Source organism: Manacus vitellinus, unplaced genomic scaffold (genome assembly GCF_001715985.3).
Source record: "Manacus vitellinus isolate BGI_N305 unplaced genomic scaffold, ASM171598v3 scaffold_0_pilon, whole genome shotgun sequence".
In the NCBI taxonomy this organism is placed as follows: Eukaryota; Metazoa; Chordata; class Aves; order Passeriformes; family Pipridae; genus Manacus; species Manacus vitellinus.
In genome coordinates, this window is record NW_021938789.1 from 37,825,951 (window position 1) to 37,847,240 (window position 21,290).

General features: G+C 37.8%; 1 protein-coding gene across 3 annotated transcripts in view; it reads right to left on the reverse strand.

Annotated features, from left to right (window-relative positions):
- LOC103766139 overlaps positions 1-21,290 on the reverse strand; it is a 64,614-nt gene that overhangs the window by 14,589 nt on the left and 28,735 nt on the right. For 2 of the 3 annotated variants that reach the window (XM_029961830.1, XM_029961833.1), the window contains exons 12-15: positions 18,944-19,046; positions 8,460-8,499; positions 7,411-7,462; positions 631-742 (exon numbers count right to left, since the gene is read on the reverse strand). In XM_029961830.1, coding sequence (XP_029817690.1) covers positions 631-742; positions 7,411-7,462; positions 8,460-8,499; positions 18,944-19,046 — 307 coding nt within the window. The remainder of the gene's footprint in view (positions 1-630; positions 743-7,410; positions 7,463-8,459; positions 8,500-18,943; positions 19,047-21,290) is intronic. The other variant, XM_018071496.2, reaches the window with a different exon arrangement.

Sequence of the window (21,290 nt, forward strand, 5' to 3'; positions counted from 1 at the left end):
TCCTGACCTGTTCCATTCAGCTCAATGGCTTGCCCTTCTCAAGGTTCTTCTTTCTCAGAGAATCTGGTTAGACAAGTCTAGCAGGAACACAGGAATTATCATGCTGGATCATTAACTAGTGTGATTTCTTTAAAAGTCACCAGTTCTAGGTTGATCTCATTCTTGTTAATTTTGTGAAGGCTGCCATATGGAACAGGAGCAAATATTAATCTTCTAAATTTTAATAATCTAAGTGCTGTAAGTCTCTAAGTCATTCTGTATGTCCATCCTCTATTCTGAACATCACTAGTCTGATGTAGGGTAAACCCAACTATTTCCAGGATTCACAAAAAGTAAGATTATAATATACTTTGAAACCATGTTTCAATTTCAAGCAATCTTTGCAACATCTTCAAGTGTGTCTTAAGGCCTAGTTTTTTTGAACAACAATTTACTTATGTACTTCTTATAGTTTCAAATACATTTTATACTGCATGATGCTAACCACCTTCCTTCTAAGAAAAATAGTTAAAGCGTTTTGCAATGGTCGTAAAAATATATCATACAGAGGTAGAATGTATTTCACAGACAAATCTAATATGATTTTCCAGGACAAAGATAAAAAAAAATCAGTCACAAAGATGAACATACCTTTCAATTCACTGCTAATCTTCGGTGGATCAAATGGAACCACTTCATCTGATGTAAATGTGAGATCCTCCTCAAATATCTCAACATGCTGCCCATTTAAAAATAGGTCAATCTGCAGAAAGAACAGATTTTCAAACTGTCAAATTAGAAATCCATTGCAATGTGAATAAATAAAGCACATTTTTAATTAATTACTGATGTCGTATATTTTCAGTTACAGTTTTATAGATAAGGTTCTGTTGCTCCCTTTCAAAAAGTCACAATACAATAATAATTAATTATAAACCTAAAAGAAATCTTTGTGTAGGGGAAAAATGGTATGAAACACTCAAAGAAGTACTCTATCCAGTTTGGTATGTTTTAAAGAAAGACAAATATCTCTTTCCACCTCCCTCTATATACTGCAACACAACATGGAATTTCATGTCACAACTCTCAATAGTTAAATCCCAAAACTTGAACATTTCCAGCTGTTCCATCATGTAACCCCCTTTCCTTCTTAATGTCACTGTCCATACTAAAGACAACCTCCTCGTTGGATCCTGTATTCATCTTCAAATATATTCTGTGAAAGCCACCAATAAAAATAAATCAATACTGGAATTTTGGGTTTATGGTGAGATAAAATACAAAATAAAAAATGCTATGGTGTTCATTTTGCACGATGAGCTCTCCGTCCCACCCCACCCCCTCAAAAATCAGTAAAATGCATAGTCAAGTGTGCTATTTTATTAGCTGACTGGGCTATTTACTGTCCTCATTTAAACTGGCACAGAGCTCATTTTCTTCCTAGTAGCTGGCCAGTGCTGTGTTTTTTTGATTTAGTATGACAATAACATGGATAAACACACTGATTATTTAGTTGTTGCTCAGTAGTGCTTACTCTCTAAGTCAAGGACTTTTCAGTTTCCCATGCTCTACCAGTGAGAAGGTGGACAAGCTGGGGAGGGAGCATGGCCAGGACAGCTGACCTGAACTGGCCAAAGGCACATTCCATACCACAGAGAGTCATACCAGTATATAAACTGAGGGGGGTGGGAGTTGGCTGGGAGCTGCTGATTGCTGCTGGGGAATGGGCTGGGCATCAGTCAGTGGGTGGTGAGACACTGTACTGTGCATCACCTGTCTTTCTTGGGTTTTATTCCCCTCTTTCTTCTTTGTTACCTCCCTTTTAATAATAACAACTACTACTACTTTGTTTCAATTATTAAACTGTTCTTAACTCATAGTTTTAACCTTTTACCTTTTTTCTATTTTTTCTCCCCATCACACTGGGTCAGGGGAGGGAGGTGAGCAAGTGGCTGTGTGGCACTTAGTTGCCAGCTGCGATTAAACCACGACAGTCCTTTTTCACACCCAACGTGGGGCTTAATGGGTTCAGATAACAGCAAATCTGACTAGATCATGTTAGAACACATTTGTTACAAGCATTCACTGTGTTAGTTTAATATTCACTGCTCACAATGATTTACTTTCTCTCAAAGTTGATGTGTTTGTTCCTCAAGTTCCATTATGTAACAACTTACTTGCAGCATGTGTTCCCTGTTATGATGTTTATCACCCATGGAAACCGGGTTGAGGTTATCAAATTGTTGTACTTTGTAACATTGGCTTATGATAGGATATAATTGCTGGTTGTGAAACTAATCTGGTATTTGCACTCAGCACTGCTGTCATCTCTGTACTTGGGCGTCATCTATCAGAAACTATTAATAATTATACCTTTTACCTTTTCTCCTCAAAGACCCAATCCACAGGGGGGACGCACTTCCTTTCATCTTCCCCTTCTTCAGGCTAATCACAATAGCTATTGACAATTTTTAACATCCTTGGGATGTTGAAACTAGAATGTTCCTACTGCTATGTCTTCACAGAACCACGGAATCAATTAGGCTGGAAAAGACCTCTGAGATCATCCAATCCAGTCTATGGCCCAACACAACCATGTCAGCTGGACTACGGCACTAAGTGCCACATCCAGTCTTTCCTTAAACACACTGAGGGACAGTGACTCCACCATCTCCCTGGGCAGCTCACTCCAATGCCTAATCACCCTGGCACAGTTTTAAGACTACGTCCTCTTGTCCTATCACTGCTTGACTGGGAGAAGAGAACAACCCCCACCTCACCAAAACCTCCTTTCAGGCAATTGAGGAGAGCAATAAGGTCACCCTGAGTCTCCTTTTCTTCAGGCTAAACACTCCCAGCTCCCTCCACTATTCCTCATGAGCCTTGTGCTCCAGTCCCTTCACCAGCTCTGCTGCCCTTCTCTGTACATGATCCACACCTCAGCATCCTCTCTGAATTGAGGAGCCCAGAACTGGACACAGTACTCCAGGTGTGGCCTCACCAGCACTGAGTACAGAGGGACAATCACTATCCTGGTCCTGCTGGCCACACTATTCCTGATACAGGCCAGGATGCCATTGGCCTTCTCTGCCACCTGGGCACACTGCTGGCTCATGTCTACTGAATGCGTTCCAGGTCTTTTTAAGGTTAAACAACTATTTAAGAATACTACCCAGAGATCCACCCCACAGAGAGAGACTTGGGGGTGGTGGTTGATGAAAAACTCAACATGAGCTGGTAGTGTGCACTCACAGTCAAGAAAGCATTGAATCCTGGGTCGAAGGAGGTGATTCTTCCCTTCTACTCTGCTCTTGTGAGACCCCCTCTGGAGTACTGTGCACAGTTCTGGTGTCCCCAACATAAAAAGGATAGGGAACTGTTTGAGCAAGTCCTGAGGAGAGGCACAAAGCTGAAGAGAGGACTGGAGCATCTCCCCTACAAAGACAGGCTGAGAAAGTTGGGGCTGTTCAGCCTGGAGAAGGATATTTTGGAGGCCTCATAGCAACCTTCCAGTATCTGAAGGGAGGCTACAGGGAAGTCAGAGAGGGTCTCTTCACAGCAACTGTAGTGAGAGGACAAGGAGTAAAGCATACAAATTGAGAGAGGGGAAATTTAGGTTAGATATTGGAAAAAAAATTTTCACTATGAGAGTGGTGAGACACTGCAACAGGTTGCCCAGGGAGGCTGTGGATACCCCAACCCTGGCAGTGTGTTCAAAGCCAGGTTGGATAAGGCAACCTGGTCTAGTGGGAGGTGTCCCTGCTCATGGCAGTGGGGGTTGGGACTAGATAACCTTTAAGGTCCATTCCAACCCCTTAACATTCTCTGATTCTATGATCTGCTCTGAGGCTGGATAGTTAAGAGTGGCAGGGTGCATGGGATAGTATGGGCAAGTGCCTAGGTGTGTGGGCAGCTCCAGTGGTTTGGAACTTTACCCCAAACAAATGCAGAATCCAGAAAAACTAGTAAAATATTTGGAAAAAGTATGCCGTCACCTTGGCAATGCCAGAGAGACATAAATCACTGCAATGTGCTGGCCCAGGCCTACCGAGCTCTGTTTAACACTACTTAGTACTTTCAAGGGGAGGAGGAGGTCTCTGGATCTGACAAAAAACCAAAAAGCCCTGCAGCTACTCCAACCCTGGCAACAGGCACTACAGCTGAGTGAGAGGACCAACACCTCCTGGTTACCAGTCACTCCTATACATAAGAAGAAATCAACACAAAACTCAGCTGATTTAGTAAAGGAGGACGAAGCAGGGTCATCACAAAAATAGGAGAAAGAGGCAGAACAAGATCCCCATCCTTGAGTGAGCAGTGGGATATGTGAAAATACTTCAGCTGTCTTCCAGGTCAGCACATTATCACCTGGCTGCTCCGATGCTGGGATAATGGAGCTACTAGCCTGTAACTAGAGGGTAAAGAAGTCAAGAAGCTACAATCACTTTCTAAGGAAGGGGACATTGACAACTGGATTTGAGAAAGGGACCATGTCCTCAGCGTCTGGAGGTGACTCATGTTAAGTCTGAAGGAAACGTATCCCTTCAAGGAAAATGTTTTATGTCACCCAGGTAAGTGGACCACAAGGAGGAGAGGTATCCAGTACTTGAGAGAATTAGCCATGCTAGAGATGATTTATTATGACCTGAACAATGCACAGCTACTCACAGATCCAGATGGAGCCCAAAGCTCATGACCCACATGGCAGCAATTTGTACAGAGCGCATCATCGTATGCCAACTAATTGGCAGGCATGAGACCCAGAGAGATGAAGAGGCACTGACAGTGGATCAAGTGGCTCACCAACACAAACAATATGAAGAAAATCTCTCTTCCTCCCTATGGAGTTGTGTCTTGGCTCTGGAAAAACTGTATAAAGGGAAAACCTGTCCTGGGAGTTTCAGCAATTCAAAGCGAATACTTCTTGCTCCTCATCTGTACAGACCAGTACCTCAGCTATTAACAGTAAGCATTCTTTTGCTCAAGAGAAAGGATATAGAAAGTACACATGGCAGGGTACCCTGCAGTTTTTCCTGTCACTGACAGGACACAATGAAGTGGGATGGAAGCAACTGACATCCATTTTATCTGTGTTGGAAGACGCCCAGTACTAAAGATTCGGACATACGACCGGGTTACACTACCACAACAAAACAATATAAACTAGCTTTGCTGCAGCAGTTATCAGTGCTCAGTCATCAGCAAAGGCAAGATAACTCTGTTCAGCACTCTTTCTTAAGATTGCCCTTAGAGAATAACTAATAGTGACTTTCCTTCAGTAGGTTTGCTGCCATTTTTCTCCCTACAGCAAAATTTTAGGTTACCTTTGAAGTACACATGGAGAGTAACTACTATTTGAACTGTAAAACCATTGGTGATCTATGATAAACTTGGGACAATTGCATAAAAGCAGTGGAAACAACAAATGAGATACTGAATCCTAACTGACACCGAGAAAGGTGTTAACAAACACAGAACAAAAGAACCCACTGTATCAATATTAATATAACTGAAAATCTGCTTATGGAGTTTTTTTGGTTTTAGGTCAAATGCTGAACTAGAGCAACCAGATTTTTTATAACTGAACTTCCAATTTAGAAAAATCAGTTAATTCATACTTTACTTACTCTGTAATCTCTCACTAGACCATGGTTGTTACTACATGGCTAGAATTTTGAATCAAGGACTTGAATCACTTACACCCCCTTTTACTGCAGGACAACACATTGCACTTTGCTAATGGTGTATCAGTACATTCATGAGATTAGTTACACAGAGCAAGGACTTTGGTTTTCTGTACTGAAAAGAATAAATGAGACTCTGCTTTCCTTCCTTGTTAAATTGGGTTACTATTTAACCTCAACAGCATTTTACCAAGTCTGGAACACAGTGCTAATTACCAAGTTTATACTTAATTTGATGAGCAGTACAGTGGCAGGCTAAACTTCCATAGATAGTACTTTCATATTAAACTTCACAAAGACAAGCCATTTGTATAAAGCAAAATATAAGTGATGATAAAAACAAATACTTGAAATTCTTTTTAATGCTTTTCCACTAAGCACAGTTTATAAATAATATAATTGTAATAACTAAATAGCATCTCCTCTCTAAAGTTGTGAAACTGAAATATTTTCCATTAATGCAGAATACTACTTAAAAGAATGGGGCTTGTTTGTGCTAAACACTGTATGAGGGTTAGAAAGTGAAAAGTCCCTTTCTGGTTAGAATACTTAAGCTGTTGTGTTTGTTGCCCCTTGCCAACCTTATCACTTGCTGCCTGTGCTCTCAAAGCTTCCCTTCACCACCCTAAGCAGAAGCCAGTCACAACACCTGTGGTCTAACACAGACCAACATTCTGGCCTTTGGCCACTTTCTTGACAGTGGATGAGTGAGAAAACTCATACCGAGCATGAGGATGCCTTGGCATGAGAGGCATGCAATAGTTACAAGTCACTTAAAGGCCTTGGAAAAAGAAGAGCATGTACATGATTTTGTCTGCAGTCTCCAAAGGATCAATTAAGTGTCTGATGGCATTCAAAAGAGCAGAGATCAACATTTATAAATCCAAACATTTTATGGTTTCAGCAAAACCAAGTTCTTTAAATTTATCTTGAAGACTTCAATCTAGACAGGGGTATATGTGTAACAGAAAAGAAGTAGGGCTCTAAATGAACATGTCATGCACTGTAATTTCTCAACCAGGGCTGCCTAGTCATCTGAACTGTAAGTTCCTGGACTAAAAGAAATGATTGCTATGAACTGAATAGGGTCACAGAGAGACATCATTCACAGGCTCCTCCATGACACTCAGCACAGTAGTTGCACAGGCTTTCGTAATTTTACGGTTTTTGTAATATAGGCAAGAGCAGAAATTACTGCTTCCATTTTTATAGACAGGGTATATGGAAGGAAAAGGCCCAACTCTCTGTTAAGGTAAAACATCTATGAGTCAGAGGAAATTCACTAGTTTTAATACTTATTCCCAGTAGTATATACAAAATGTAGACTCCCCCAAAAAAATCACAAGATGTGTCCAGGTTCACAAGATTAATATTCCTCTTTCTGAACACCCAACTGCCTACTTTTTAAAGAGATCCTGTTACCTTTCAAAAAAGTATAAGTTTTCTTAAGCACTCCCTGCAAACACAGTAAAAATAACTCAAACCTACAATTCTAGGAAGTTCAGTTCATGAAAAGAGAAGTTTCAGTTTTGGTTTAAGATATTTCAAAATTTGCAGCAATTAAAACGGAAGGTTGGCAAGTTCAACTGTTGCAAAACATTCTGTGTGAATAACATTAGTCTCTAAGGAAATATGTTTTAATCAAAGTTACCAGAATACTTTGCAGTTTTAGAACTCAAAGTTACTGAAAAATGCCAGTCAGCTGAATTTTTCAAACTGCTTCAAAGAAAACCAAGCACAGGCTTACCTGAACATTTCTTTTGGGATAACAGAAGAAAAATGGCTTCAAAACTGGAGACCTAGAAACACAAAACAACAAGCATAAATGCATTTAACTAGAAATTAATGCATGAGAACTAAGAGGAAATTAAAGCTGTTCAACCATAACTAACAATAGTTTTCCAAACAACTTTGGAAAGCCTAAGAAGTGTAAAAATTCCTTAAATTCCATTATTAAGAATGTAAGACTTTGTTAAAAAAAATCCAAGAAAATTTTTCTGGGGGAAGATAGTCAAAATACCAAAAATATTTTCTTGACAAAGGATGTATTTCATGACACTCAAGTCTGTTGCACTGTCAGTAGCCCCACATTAATACCTAGGCTAGTTACACAGGGCTACTGGAAATATAGCTAGAGGTCCTCCTCCCACCTTCATATGCAGTACTTGCTTAATGACAGGAAAGTTTTAAATGCTCTCATGAATAAGCATGAAAAGGTTGAGAATATAAATCACCAGCAGACCTTAGTCTTATCTAGAAAAACACTGAGTCAAACCAGGATTTTTTTTTTATATCCTTAACATTATTCTGTTCAGCTCGCTCATGTAATGGTTTCACGATAATATTTTTTTGGGATGTTCTGGGATATTTGACCTCGCATTTCTAGGTGAAGTGAGCTGGTACAGATGTGAATTTGGTGTGCCTGTATTCCAAACTAACAGCTACAAGAGAAAACTGGTCCAGAAATCTGCATGTATAACACACGGTTGAGCAACTGCCTTGCCACAAACTCACATTTGAAGTTCTCCCTACAGCTCATTAAGAAGACATTGCTATGAGCTGATTAGAGACTTACATAACTTATATTCAGTAATTCAGTAAAGAATTTTACTACTTGCATATATATCCTATAGCACCCACTATTACCTCATTATCAGTTATTAAACATAGTGTGCAAAAGAAAGATTTAGTTGCCTCTTGTGGTTGCTGTTTTAAGCTGAGGAAGCTTGTAATGGTGAGTGGTAGGAACACTATCATCACATATTAAAAGAAGTTAATCATCAGGAGTTAACTTACACTCTGGGGCGCCCTCCAACAATTCCAGTGAGGCCAGGTGCTAGAAATGGAAATTAAATTAACAAAAGAATAGTTAAAGCCATCTTCAAAACATTAGAAGAACATTTAGAACAACGAGTGGAAGAATTAGAACATTATCATAGCTTGAATTTTTCCTTTAATACACATTTAATAAATACAGGGAAGCATCTATAATCTCAAAGTAATAAAATAACATTTTATACAACAGTCAAAAAGGCAAAACATGCAACTGTGACTATTAACAAAAAAATATTTTAAAATGTGCACAGCATAAGCTACGTTTTTAGATTCTCCTTCCAAATATTTTGTATGCCAGTGAGGTGATACATTTGATAAAGAACTTCGCTTTAATTTTTTTGTTGCTGGTTTTTTTATTTACTTTTAACGAGAGCAGAGAAACAATTCTGATCTGGACCATGCTTTGTTTTAATATTTGTTTAATATGACTTTGCTTGTTAGATTAACTGTTTCAGATTAACTTGCACCATTCTCTCTAGCACTTTCAGTAGCTAACTTAGCTTTCTTAAGGTGCTGGGTACTGCAGATCCCATTCTCTCTCCTTGATACATACGAGCTTAAGGCACTAGCATGATCCCAGATCTGCAGTAAGTCAGCCCTGTGATTAGATTCTTATTTATTCTCAGTATCAGGTTGTAAAGCTTTACTACCATTAAACCCATTCGGCCGGCTCAGTATTTCTGAAAGGAACAGCTCTGCTCTCCTCTTGCTGAGTATAGCTTCTCACCCTTCCTTCTGGCATGGACAGCACACATACATGAAGCATCAGAGCTCCACAGAGTATTGCAGGGGGAAGAAACAGCGAAGTGCATACTTCAGTATGCACTTCATTAAATCAGTCTAGGAATTAATTAGCAAGTGTGTTAAGCAGTCTCCTAAAAACAAGTGCTGTGGAAAGCTGCCCACATGCTGTATTTGGTCAAATTAATTCTGGCTAAAATGGGCTTCCTGCTTTCTCCAAGTGTGAATTCTGTTTGTGCTCTAAACAGACTAAAAGTCATATAACTGTGCTGTTGTGGTACTAAGCTCACAGTGATAATCCCTACTTCTCAGCTGGCTGTTCTAGTTTGGATTCAGTGCCTCGGTAATGTGAACACATATCAGTAGCAGCATAGATTACAGTCCTGCCATATTCATGCTCACTGGAAGCGACTTCCCAAAAAAAAAAAAAAAGCCTATGTTTTACAGTAAAGGAAAAAAAATGCCTTCATAAAAAAAGCACCATGAATAAACACCTCTCTACCCACTAAGTTCTGCTGAAAAAAATGTGGTAGTGGATACATTACAAAAAAATCCCTTACACCAGTGTTTACACAACTTTAAATGATCCAGTGAGGTTTCAGCACTGTACATCTCACTCATTCAGGCAGAGCTGCCATCCAACAACAAAACCAACTACAGTTATTTTATTGAACTAAGCGCCTAGTTTGTTTATTTAGGTTGTTGGAGGAAGAGGCTGGATATGGAAAGGTCATGTTGAAAATATAGGTTCATGAAGCTAGTTAAGTTATCTGTGGATTGTCACATGGGTCACTTCCTGCTAGGCAGCTGAATTGCTCATTAAGAATACCAGATTTTGCTCCAACATCAGTTTCAATTTCCTGAAAGTTCTCAAAGAAAATTCTTCACTTGCTGGCTCTCACACAGTGGATCTTGGCCCCTACAACAAAGCAGTTCTCTAAACACTGACCAGAAAACAATCCACCTAAGAGCAACCACTGCTCACACCTCAAGGTTACAATTACCTTCTACTGCTGCTTCCTACTGCTGCTGTTTGAAAGTTCTCCACCACAAGCTACTGTAACAGATCTGTCTCTGGAGGTACTACACCTACCCCTGCACATAAATGCAATTGCACAGCAAAGCTACACCAATATCCCAGTTGGAATGTTATAAAGTTCTATCTTATGATTATCCAATCCTTTGCTTATGTGAACATAAATAAGATGGAAGCACTTTTAAGTCCAATTTAATTTTATCTATATACAATTCCCGCTTAGGATTCGCGCAGAGAAGATGAAGCCAATTTTAAACTGATTGTGGCTTACAATCAGTGATTTGTTTTTTGTGTAAACAGCACTAGAGCACTACACTTCACCTCAACCCATGGCTCAGATCCCCATTACATTTCTCCAGTCAACCAAAAGGAAGCAGCAGAAGGTGATGTACAACCAGGTCACAGTGGGTTTGTCGCTCTGGCCAGACCTACTTCTGCTAAGTAAATTGTGATCTCCTTGGATCAACTGCTGCCACAAGACAATACCTTCTAGAACATTTCCTCATGTAGAACTTTATGCTTACTTTGCACTGCTTGCTTAAGTATCTGTGCAGACACTCTCCCTCCCTCCTTTCAGGAAGATTTATCTTTATCTACCCTGACATGAACAATTTGTCATACTTGCAGAGAGTATCTATCAGGCTGCAGTCTCAAGTCACTATAATTCTCAGCTTAACCGAAGCTGTTGTTCTCCTTTCCCAGAAACTTCATGGCCACGTTTTGTTATCAGAGCTCCATTCGTTAGTTACTCAAGGCAGATAAAAGTATCATCTCATCTGCCACCAGTAAACCTCTTGAACAAGTCACTTCAAGTTGAAGAACAACTCACCACCACTGCCAAATTCCATGCCTCAGAATGGCATAGAACTGATGCATTGCAAAACCAGCTGAATACCTTCGGGTTGGAGACCTTGCTTTCAATGCATTTATATACTGACCCCATTCACTTGTAGGTACAGTATTTGTCTGGTGTAATCAAACTGCGTATTATGATACTTATTGTGATTCAAGTGTTTGATCCAAAAGCCTGCCATTTCCAAGAACATTTTCCCTCACATCGTCTGAGGACCTAGTCTGATAACTAAAAATTCTCCAGGTGGCCAGGCATTTGAAACCAATGAGTCAGTACTGGGGATTACACCGCTGGAATTCCACTGCTTTCCTTAACATCCAAATATATGGCATGGTCAGAAAAACATCAGGCACTAAGTCAATTAAATCTACTTCTTTCTAGGTGACTAAGCACTGGTATAGGACCATTCCTTTGGACTCTGTCCTTAAAGGTTTGAATTTACACTGAATCTAAAAATATAAGGAATCAATTATTAGTTAGCAAGTGCTTCTCTTTGGTTAATCTGCACAATTCTTTATGAAGTCTTATTCTGTCTTTTCATTTTATGACTCCTTCCTTTAGCCTACTTTAACTCTTACTCATTTGCAGCCCAAGTACCTTAGGAAAAACAAATCATCAACCTCTGACTGTAGATGGACGTGTAATTTCTCACATTTTTTCCTTCATGTCCATGATTCTTCCAGCATAGCTGCAAACCCCCAAATTTTGGGTCCAATAGCAAACTTGATCATATATGATATGCTGGAAAAGACAGCAAATTTTTGATAAATTTCATCAACAGAGGTAGCAGGCAAACAGAAGAGTACTGGGAAAACCAACGTTGCTCTCAGTTGGGACAATTAAGGGAATGGATCCACTGAAAATCAGCTCTGGCAAAAAGATGTATAAAATTGGCCCAAACAAGCACCATTTCAATATGCAGAACTACCATGTTTTAATACATTATAACCTATGCCATAAGTATCACACCCTGTAAAATGCCCCACAGCAGAAGAAGCTCTGGTTGGAAACTGGACCTATGAGATGCAAATTTCCAGCAAAGCAAGCTTCATTCCTTTCAGCTCTGGTAATTCTCCACTCAATTTTAGATGGTGGAAGAGCCTTATGTTTTGCCCAATTTTGGATTATTACTATTTATTCTTTAATCTACTTCTGTCAAAATATAATACTTCTGTACAACTCTGCACACTTTTCAACAGAATAGACCATTATGCAATATATGTAAGATGCTAGACTGCTTGAAACATTTTTTTTAAATGTTTTGGAGTAATAAAGTATGAAAATGTTCCAACTATTGGCAATCTAAAAAGCTTTAAGCACTTTAAATTTAATAGGTGACACTTTCTTTGAAGCTTCACAGAATTCCAAAATACAGTGATGTCTCTTGCTCACCAGCTTTCAGCTTTTGACTCTAAATAGTTTCATTCCTTATATTTCCAGTGATTGAATTAGCTCAACTAAAAGGTTATTAATGTATTTACTGCATATTCTAAGGAATTATACATATATTTATATATAAAAAACACATATCAAAACAGTCTACTTGTCAAGCATTATTTTTTAAGTGATCAAACTAGGCAAATCTGAAATCTCAGGTTTTATACTCCACAGTTCTTACATTATGGTTGAGCACTAGTACAAAATGCATACATTTTTTACAGGAGTCAATTACATGTTCTTAATTATTCTATCTGTCCTCTGAAAACAGCAGATAGTTTATCTTCTGCAATATTAGTCTCAAAAAATGGTGACTGCAGTAAACTGCTAGAACAAGGACATTTCTGAAGTATCTTCCAACACACTTAGGAGATCAGTCATAATATTTACATATACTCAAGCACTTTAAAATCTCAAGTTGTATTAACCAGCTGTCATCTTAGTGTCAAACTCCGGTCACTTTAATGTGAAATAAGGGTCAGCGCATGATTTCAGCTATTAGCAAAACATTTCTTAGCTACTGAACCCCCGTTAAACTATAAATGCCAGTTTCCCACAGTAAGGCTCTTCTTGAGCCTCTTCTACACTGCACTTCATTCAGAATTAAATATCTGAATTAAAGAAGACAAAATAAATACACTAAATCAACACAAATTATTTCAATTCTAACCACTTGGCTGACTGTACTGTATATAATGAAGACATTTTCACGAAGTAATACAAGCCTGGTCTGTGTTTGCTAGCTTTTATGAAGTGAGGGTAAATTTCTATGGACAGGACAATGCAGAATTGCACTGAACTCCCATAGGCTACTACAGATTTAAAAATCTGAGTCTATGCGTCTAGGATTCTTCAATGCCAAGTTTAGGAAAGGTCACTTTATGTAACAGGAGAAAAACTGTGAATACCCCACTACTGGGACTAAACAGTTCACGTTTAAAGTTTTGGTTTGTTGTTTTGCTTTTTTTTTTTTCAGGAGACCATACATGCTTAAAACCAAACAAACTTACTGGATGCTCTTAAAAAAACCCTGGCTATTATCAACTTTCAGACTACTGAGGACTAAACAGAAAGCATGATTTTATCAACTGAAAGTTTAACAAACTCAACTGCTAATTGTAAAAAAAAAAAAAATGGAATTAAGTGTGTTTGGCCTTTTTTTTTTAATAATTTGTATCCCTTTAAGTTCATCAGAAGAGCATAATCCAAATGTAAAATGATTAAGTGTTTGAACTGGTAAACTAAATACCATACTCAACTGAAGTTTACAGTAAATGTCTTCCATTCCAAACAGAAAATAAACAACAAATTGCTCTCTAAGGTATGGCATGTCTACATACAGTAGCTTCGAATTCTTCTCTGAGCTTAAGAATCTCATCTGCAGTTTCAATAATACTTAAAAACAATTTCTGTGGAAGTACACTCATGTGTCCCACTGGTCTTCAACAAAAACGATGGAAATTTAAAAAGCATTAGAAAAAAATGTTAGGGAATGTCTATGAAATCTCAGTCTTTCACTCTTGATTACGGAAGCCTCTTATTAAGAGATGCAATTTCTCAAAATTCTCTCTTGTAGGTCTAACTCCTTGTCTATATTGCAGAGCACAAACACACAGGCTTCAGCCCATTCCAACATATAAATGGCATTCCTTCTTTTTACACAGAGGATAAGATTCCATAAGAAATTGAGAACGTCAGATCAGCACAATGCCTTGAAGATGGTTGTCTTTCTACTGATTACCAGAAGTAAAGATCTACCATAAGTGGAGGAAGAAGGGAGAGAGAAGGAGTAATCAGCACTCTTAAACTGACTAAAAGCTATAGAAGCTATACAGTACTTTCCTTTTATGAGGTCTAAGTGTTATTATCCTTTACATATATGAATGCACAAAAAAAATGTATCCTACCCAAAAATCATGTTGCAAAGTAAGTCAGAAGTTAATAAATACTAACATTAAGACTTTAAATCCACTAAAAAGCATATCTCCGACACTCAAGACCTACCCGAAGTTTTAAGTCTCTGAAGTGAAGCATTATGAAGATCACTCCTCAACAAAATTATTGTGCTTTTTAATCACAGGAAGAAAAAGAATTTCTTTTTGTCTTACTGTTCTTCTCTGCAAAGTCTGAAAAGATGTAACTGAATACTCCCTCAAAAAGTTTCAGACAAATAGCTAAAACATTTTATCTCAAGTGCTTCAAATTTAGTCTAAGTGAAAATAACCAAAACTAGTCTTTTAGTAGTGACTTTAAAAGAAATTAATACCTATTTTACCTACAATTTATAATTTTCATATTATGGTACTACCAAAATAAAACTACCTACCAACTCTAGCTCAGGGCTTCACAAGTAGTAACTAGCAGGCTAAACCCATCTGATGAAACACTAAGAGTGACAGTTCTCCTGGATTTCATCTCAAAAGATGCAGCAGGATCTCTTGCGACTCCCCACCCTTATTCTGAGCCATCAAATATCCTTTCTCAATCACTCTTCTCTTCTACTCCTCATTCCTAAATTTTAGACAGCTTGGTCCCCTTAAAGACTGGTGGAGTTGCTCTTCAGCATTTCTTACAGGGAAAGCAGAACCAAGGACTCTGATTCACATTCTTTTGTCATTATACTTTCTTCCACCATCGCAGGAAACCATCTGTAAAGCAGATAAATACTTTCCAATGTTACTAGAAAATAGAAGGCTTAGCTGACTGTCTTTACACAGCCTTCTAAAGGTTCTTGGATGAAAGGTGCTATGTATGAAAATTATCATCTGTACAACTGTCCACATATCACTTAGAGTAACAAACACCAAACTGCTATTGAGGTGAAAGAAGAAAAGAGTTAAAAATGATACTTCGCAATCACTAGATCACCATTGCCCAAGCAGATGGGCAATTTTTTTTTTCCTGTTTGTCTGGTACAGATCTAGTAAATGTACTTTGTTTTTTAAAGGTCACTCTTAAATGTCCAAAAAATAACATAATGCAAGTGTTTCAGATCAAGTGACATAACCCTGCAAGTCAACAACAACTCCTTTCTTTCTGCTGTCCATTATGAAGGATCTATAATTTCTTCCTGCTTTTTCTCACTTCTTCATTAAAATAATAAGCAAAATAAGAAGAAAAGGGTTGTTTGCCACGACTCTCAGTCACTATCTCACCTCCTGGAATTGAACTAATGCAGGAGAGCTGGGAGGGGCATTACCAAGCTGGCAATCCTTGAAACACAGGACTTCATTGTTTAAAGGATTTTCATCAGGAAAAGCCACATGCTTAAAATCTCACTTGGTGTGCACCCCCACAACTGCCACCATTTGGCAGAACAAAGCCACACAAGGTTACATCACACAGATCCACGTGGGAAGCGCAAAACCACATCTCATAGGTATGCTCCATCCATATAAGATAATTCACCTGGGACAACAACAATCTCAACAATCTTGGGTCTGGCTTCTGTTCCCAAGATCATTTACCCATCTATTCAAGTCTTGTCTATGGAGCTGCCTGTTTTAAGATAATTAAGCATCAGGAATTCCTTGTTCTGCTCTTCCCAGCAAGTCCTGAAAATCTACACTACTGTCAGAAACTAAGCATTGTTAAGCTGATTCAGTTATTAGTACACCACTAATTACTGTTTGGCAGTGTTTCACAATTCTAAATCTCACTGAAGAAAGAAAAGACTCTTCATAATGACTGCTTTAAGCATATTCCACATCAACAAGTAGCCTACTAAGCATTTATATCCCAAATCTGACCCTTCTCTGCATACAGAAGAGTTTATTCGGTGCAGGTAATGCAGAAATTCATCACACAACAGCAACTGAAAGAAGTGACCATATGAAGCAGTCACAATATATCTTCAACAAATTAAAAAGAATGACTATGTGGTTGTTCAAGCACTCAGAACCATGTCAGCAAACAGCAGTAAACAACTCTGATACCCTCTGACACTAGTTATTTTTACCATGGAGGCCAAAAACCTTGTTGCAGTCCTGTACCTGGCAAGCAAAAGTGTTGTTTATCACCAGATGCCCCAGATGATGCCAGAAATATCCTCTTTCCCTTTGTTACTCATTAGCAGCACTTCTGTAACTGAAATGGATTTCAATTTTTTTTGAGAATATCTGCTACAGGATGTTCTAAAAAGCTTAAGCTATTCCCTTAAGAAACAAAACTAGCATCCCTACCACCATCCACATAGACTGCCTAACCCCATTCTACACAGGAATGCATTTTTTCCATCACAAAAGCCCTGATAATATGAACTGAAAGTCTGCCAGCCACCTTAAGGCACAGATGTTCACATACTATGGTAACGAAATTTCCATACTGTATATACTCCACCCAATCCATGTAGTGCAGATTTTCCACTTTTTTCATTCTGCAAAGATCAGCAGTAAAAGGAAAAAACTGAACCCTTAGTAAACCTAACACTTTCAGACTTCAAAGGTGGTTTCTATATGTGGCAGTTGCTTTATAAAAGAAGCAGCAAAGACAGAGAGACATGTACAGGTCCATTAGCTTTGGATCTGACAAATAAGCAATTATTTTAAAATCCACCCAGCTTTACTTCATTCAAAAAGATGTTTTCTAGGGAATTGTCTACGCATATGTAGAATAAATAGTAAGAATAGATTTTTACTTCCATAGTAATTTTTTCTTTACTGATTCAGTAGAGAAAAAAACTACTTCAGTTACGAATCCCTAACTAGTTATAGAAATGACAGTTTGGTCCAATGCTGAAAATATCATTTTTCATTCATTAGCTAAAACCCAAGTCTTTAGAAGCAACATATATCTGTGCTACATGCTCACCCGCTAATCAGCCTTCAGAATTGCAAAATTTTAAAATATTATCTCAATGAATATTTGCAATTAGTTTTATATGACCATACTCTATATTGTAGGGATAAAAAAAAAAAGATGATCATGCACTGACCTTGTCACTATAAACACAACTTTAAAAAACCCAACAAACCATCCTTCATTAACTGTTCTCTGCTACTGCTGTAAAGACTAAAAACACAGAATGCACACGCTTCTAAGTAATTTTTAATCCACTGAAAAAAAAAAAAGGCTAGTTCCTTAACTGCAAGGCAACACCTAACCGCTCCTTCATTGATCAGGATTCTAGATTTGCTATGGAAGTTCAGAGTTTCAGGTTAAGCTCATGGAATTTAGTTTTGAAGATTTATATAAATCCTAGGTATAGTTTTCATCAAGATATGCAGAAGCCTTTGCAAAATATCTGAGCTCTAGTACTCAAAATAAGGAAATTTAAATTCATTTTAAATGGACAATAAAAGCCAGATTAGCATCCACAACGAAAGCACCAAATCACAACATATGAATGAGCTACTTAGAACTGAGATGGATACAGTGGTGACACTTAAGGGACTCGTGAAGAGAACAGAAAAAAAAAGTGCTCAAAATAATCAAACAGTAAGTCCCCCCAGAACATTTAGAGAATCCAATGACATTTACAAAGAACAAACGTGAATTTTTTTGGAACAAACATCAGGTAATCAGTAGAAGTACAGATCACTTCACAATTAGGTGACTTATGCAAATACTTTACAATATACCCTCAAGACTAAGATGGACTTAATTAAATCCCAGTATTTTAACTAATATGTCAATTAAAAAATAAATCTTTTAATCATTGCAATACATCACAAATTCATACAAAATCAAACACTGAAGACAGAATAATTTGAGGTTAGACTTAATACTGCAAGATGGTAATTTAAGTTGGGTAGTTAATATGCTCTATGAATAAGAATTAGATGCAGCACTTATACAAGCAGCTACACATTAAACAGGTTAGAAGTACAGCAGCATCAATAAAAATCCTTTGCAGTAACATCAGATAATAAAGTACTGAAGAGAACCTTCAAAACCCTCCAACTGCACAGCTCTTCATAAACTACAGTGTTATAGCAGGACACTGTGGTAAATTTTTGCCAGCTGAGTAAAACTCAGTGTTTATTGCCAGTGAAGACTAATACCATCACTAACTTACAGTAACATGGTAGAAGACAGTAAAACACTCAGTGCAACCACATGTAGGAAAACAAAGACAAATAAGGAAAAGGAAAAAAACCAGGAAGGAACAGTGGCAGCAATGGAAAGATAGAGTCTCAGAGGAACACAAAGGCAAACTCTCAGGACTTTCATTTTATCATTTTGCTAATGTCTGTGGGTTCCATCTCTACACCAAACATAAGTACCCTTTAAAAAAATTATTTCATTATGCACAACACAGTGCTGAACAGAGCTTCTAAGCTGAACACAGCTGAATTAAGTCTTTGGGTCCTAGTCACGCTCAGAGAATTAAATAAAAAAGTAACTTTAAAATTCTTAGAAGACAATATGAGTACTTACCCATGCCAGTTCCAGCTGGTGCAATCTCTCTAGAAAAGATTTCTACAGCTTCTTTTTGTTTATGGTGTACAGCAAGCCAAATAACAGCTTCCCGAGGACCCTGCTTCAAGAAGGTTGAAATTAGATTAGCTTAGATGTAGAATATTGGTTAAATTTACCAAACTGAAAAATAACTGTAGCTCAGCATTCAAGTTAAACTATTCAGTGACTTTTCATCCACCATCATTATAATTTGCTATTAATATTTCATTATCTTCATTTTGCTACCACAGAATCAACTGTTGGGTATTTCAGACTGCTAGGACACTGTGCCTCTTCTCCAGCATTCTCTAAGAATTAAGTACTGTAACTAACAATACCAAATACTTGGCTTCACTCTCAGTGGAACTGGCAAACAAACTTTACTCTTAAGTGCACTAAGAGTACTTTGGGGCCAAATTAGAGAGCCAGATGCACTTCTCTCAGCATCAAGAAGGAAGCAGATCTGTCCACAGAAAAGAATTCAAACCTAATCTTTGGGATGTACACATGACAACAGAACGTGTAAAACTCACCAGGATTTCAGAGAAAAAAGGAGATGCTCCCTCTAAAGGTAAATCAAACCAGTACTGTGCTCCCAACTCTACAGTCAACTAAAACACCTGCCCTTGCAGACAGATAAGCACCGTCTCTTGCTTAAGATTTTACTTCTCTAAAAATCTACTATCAGCCACTGAAGGATCCACCGTTGGAACCAATATACTGGCAAAAGCCTTAGACTGAACATTAGGTCTCACCGAGGGCAAAGACTATTTATTCAAGAATTTGCAATCACCAGTAGGAACCACCTTTGGTTCACCTTTGAATCTATGAAATCTGCCACAATAGAAGTCTGTTTCTGAATGTCTCTTACTTGCCTTAAAGCACAAGTGCAAGTACATATGAAATGGGATTGCACAAGATGTCAAAATCTGCTGGTCAGGAGTTTCTCACAGCACAGCACAGGTACAGAGTTCTGCAGCAGAGTATTTCTTCTCTCTTGAAGTCATCTCGTTTTGTTTATGAATACAAAGTTTCTAAACATTCTTGGGTAACCTTACGTGAAATTCTTGGTTTACTTAAATCAATATAAAAATCAAAAAAGATAAGTGACTACAAGACACTAGGAGATTTCTTCCAGTGTTTATGTTCTTCTTCATGTCAACAGGAAAGGATGTATTTCATAAAAGCATGAAAAAAACCACGAAAGTTTGTGCGGAGTTATTTTCTCTTGTTATTCTACAGAGCTTAGAGCACTTCATAACTCTTTAAATGCCCTAACTAATTTCTTTCTATTTGTTAGCTTTTGATATCCCAAAGAGATCATTATGTTAACAGACTACTAAACCTATTCCAACTGAAATACATGACAAAAATCCCTCAACAAAGAGGATCGCTTATGTCAGGTTATACCAAGGGAGGAAAACTTCCTACTTTATAGCTTGTGATCAGGTAAAATTCGATAATGAAGGGCCTTCTTGTTTTAGTATGTTTAAACCAATGTCCTAAGTATTCATGAAGCTGAAAGAATATTTTTCTCTACTCCCAATTCTAGCGGCATATCCACACAGAGGTACTCTGAGGTAATAAAAAACATAATTGCTTCCTTTTTTCTTAAGTACTCCTAAATAGACTCAGAGGACACACACAGTTCATTTCTCAGCCTCCAAGTTCTCAGCCTGGAAAATATCTGCCATAATACTCTCACATTGGAAATCCTGCAAACTTGATTCACATATCTATCAGATGATTTCAATACTTGTGTAGGCAAACCTTAAATAAAAGTTTAGTAGAGCCAAGGTAGAAAAGGTTATATTATTTCTGATCATGTAGATCAGGCATCACTCAAAGGATAAAAATTTCTTTCTATGAATATAGGAAGAGATGTCCTGATCAAGATAACAGAGATAACAAATATCTCTAGAAAAAAAAAATAAATTCCAGCTTAAGAAAGTTTCACTAAGCTGCTGTAAAAAACCAGCTGCTACACAAAAAATATGCAGCCATGCATATTACTCAACAAATGAGTCATTTTAACATTTACTGTTCCCAAAGCTATCACACGATTCATTACATTACTACAGATAATAATGAATAGGAAATGCCCTTGTACAAAACATACTCATGCATTCACATGCTTCTATTTCATTTCAAGTTCTAGGTTTACTTCCTTGCTCACAGTTGCAACATACAATGGTCCATTAAAATAAGATGAATCCTGTTTTCAGTTGTAACAGTACGTTCGTTTGGATACATGTCCGGAATAAAGACAAGTGCCAAAAAATACTCAAGCACACAAAATATCTTTTATTACAGTGAGAATAATAAT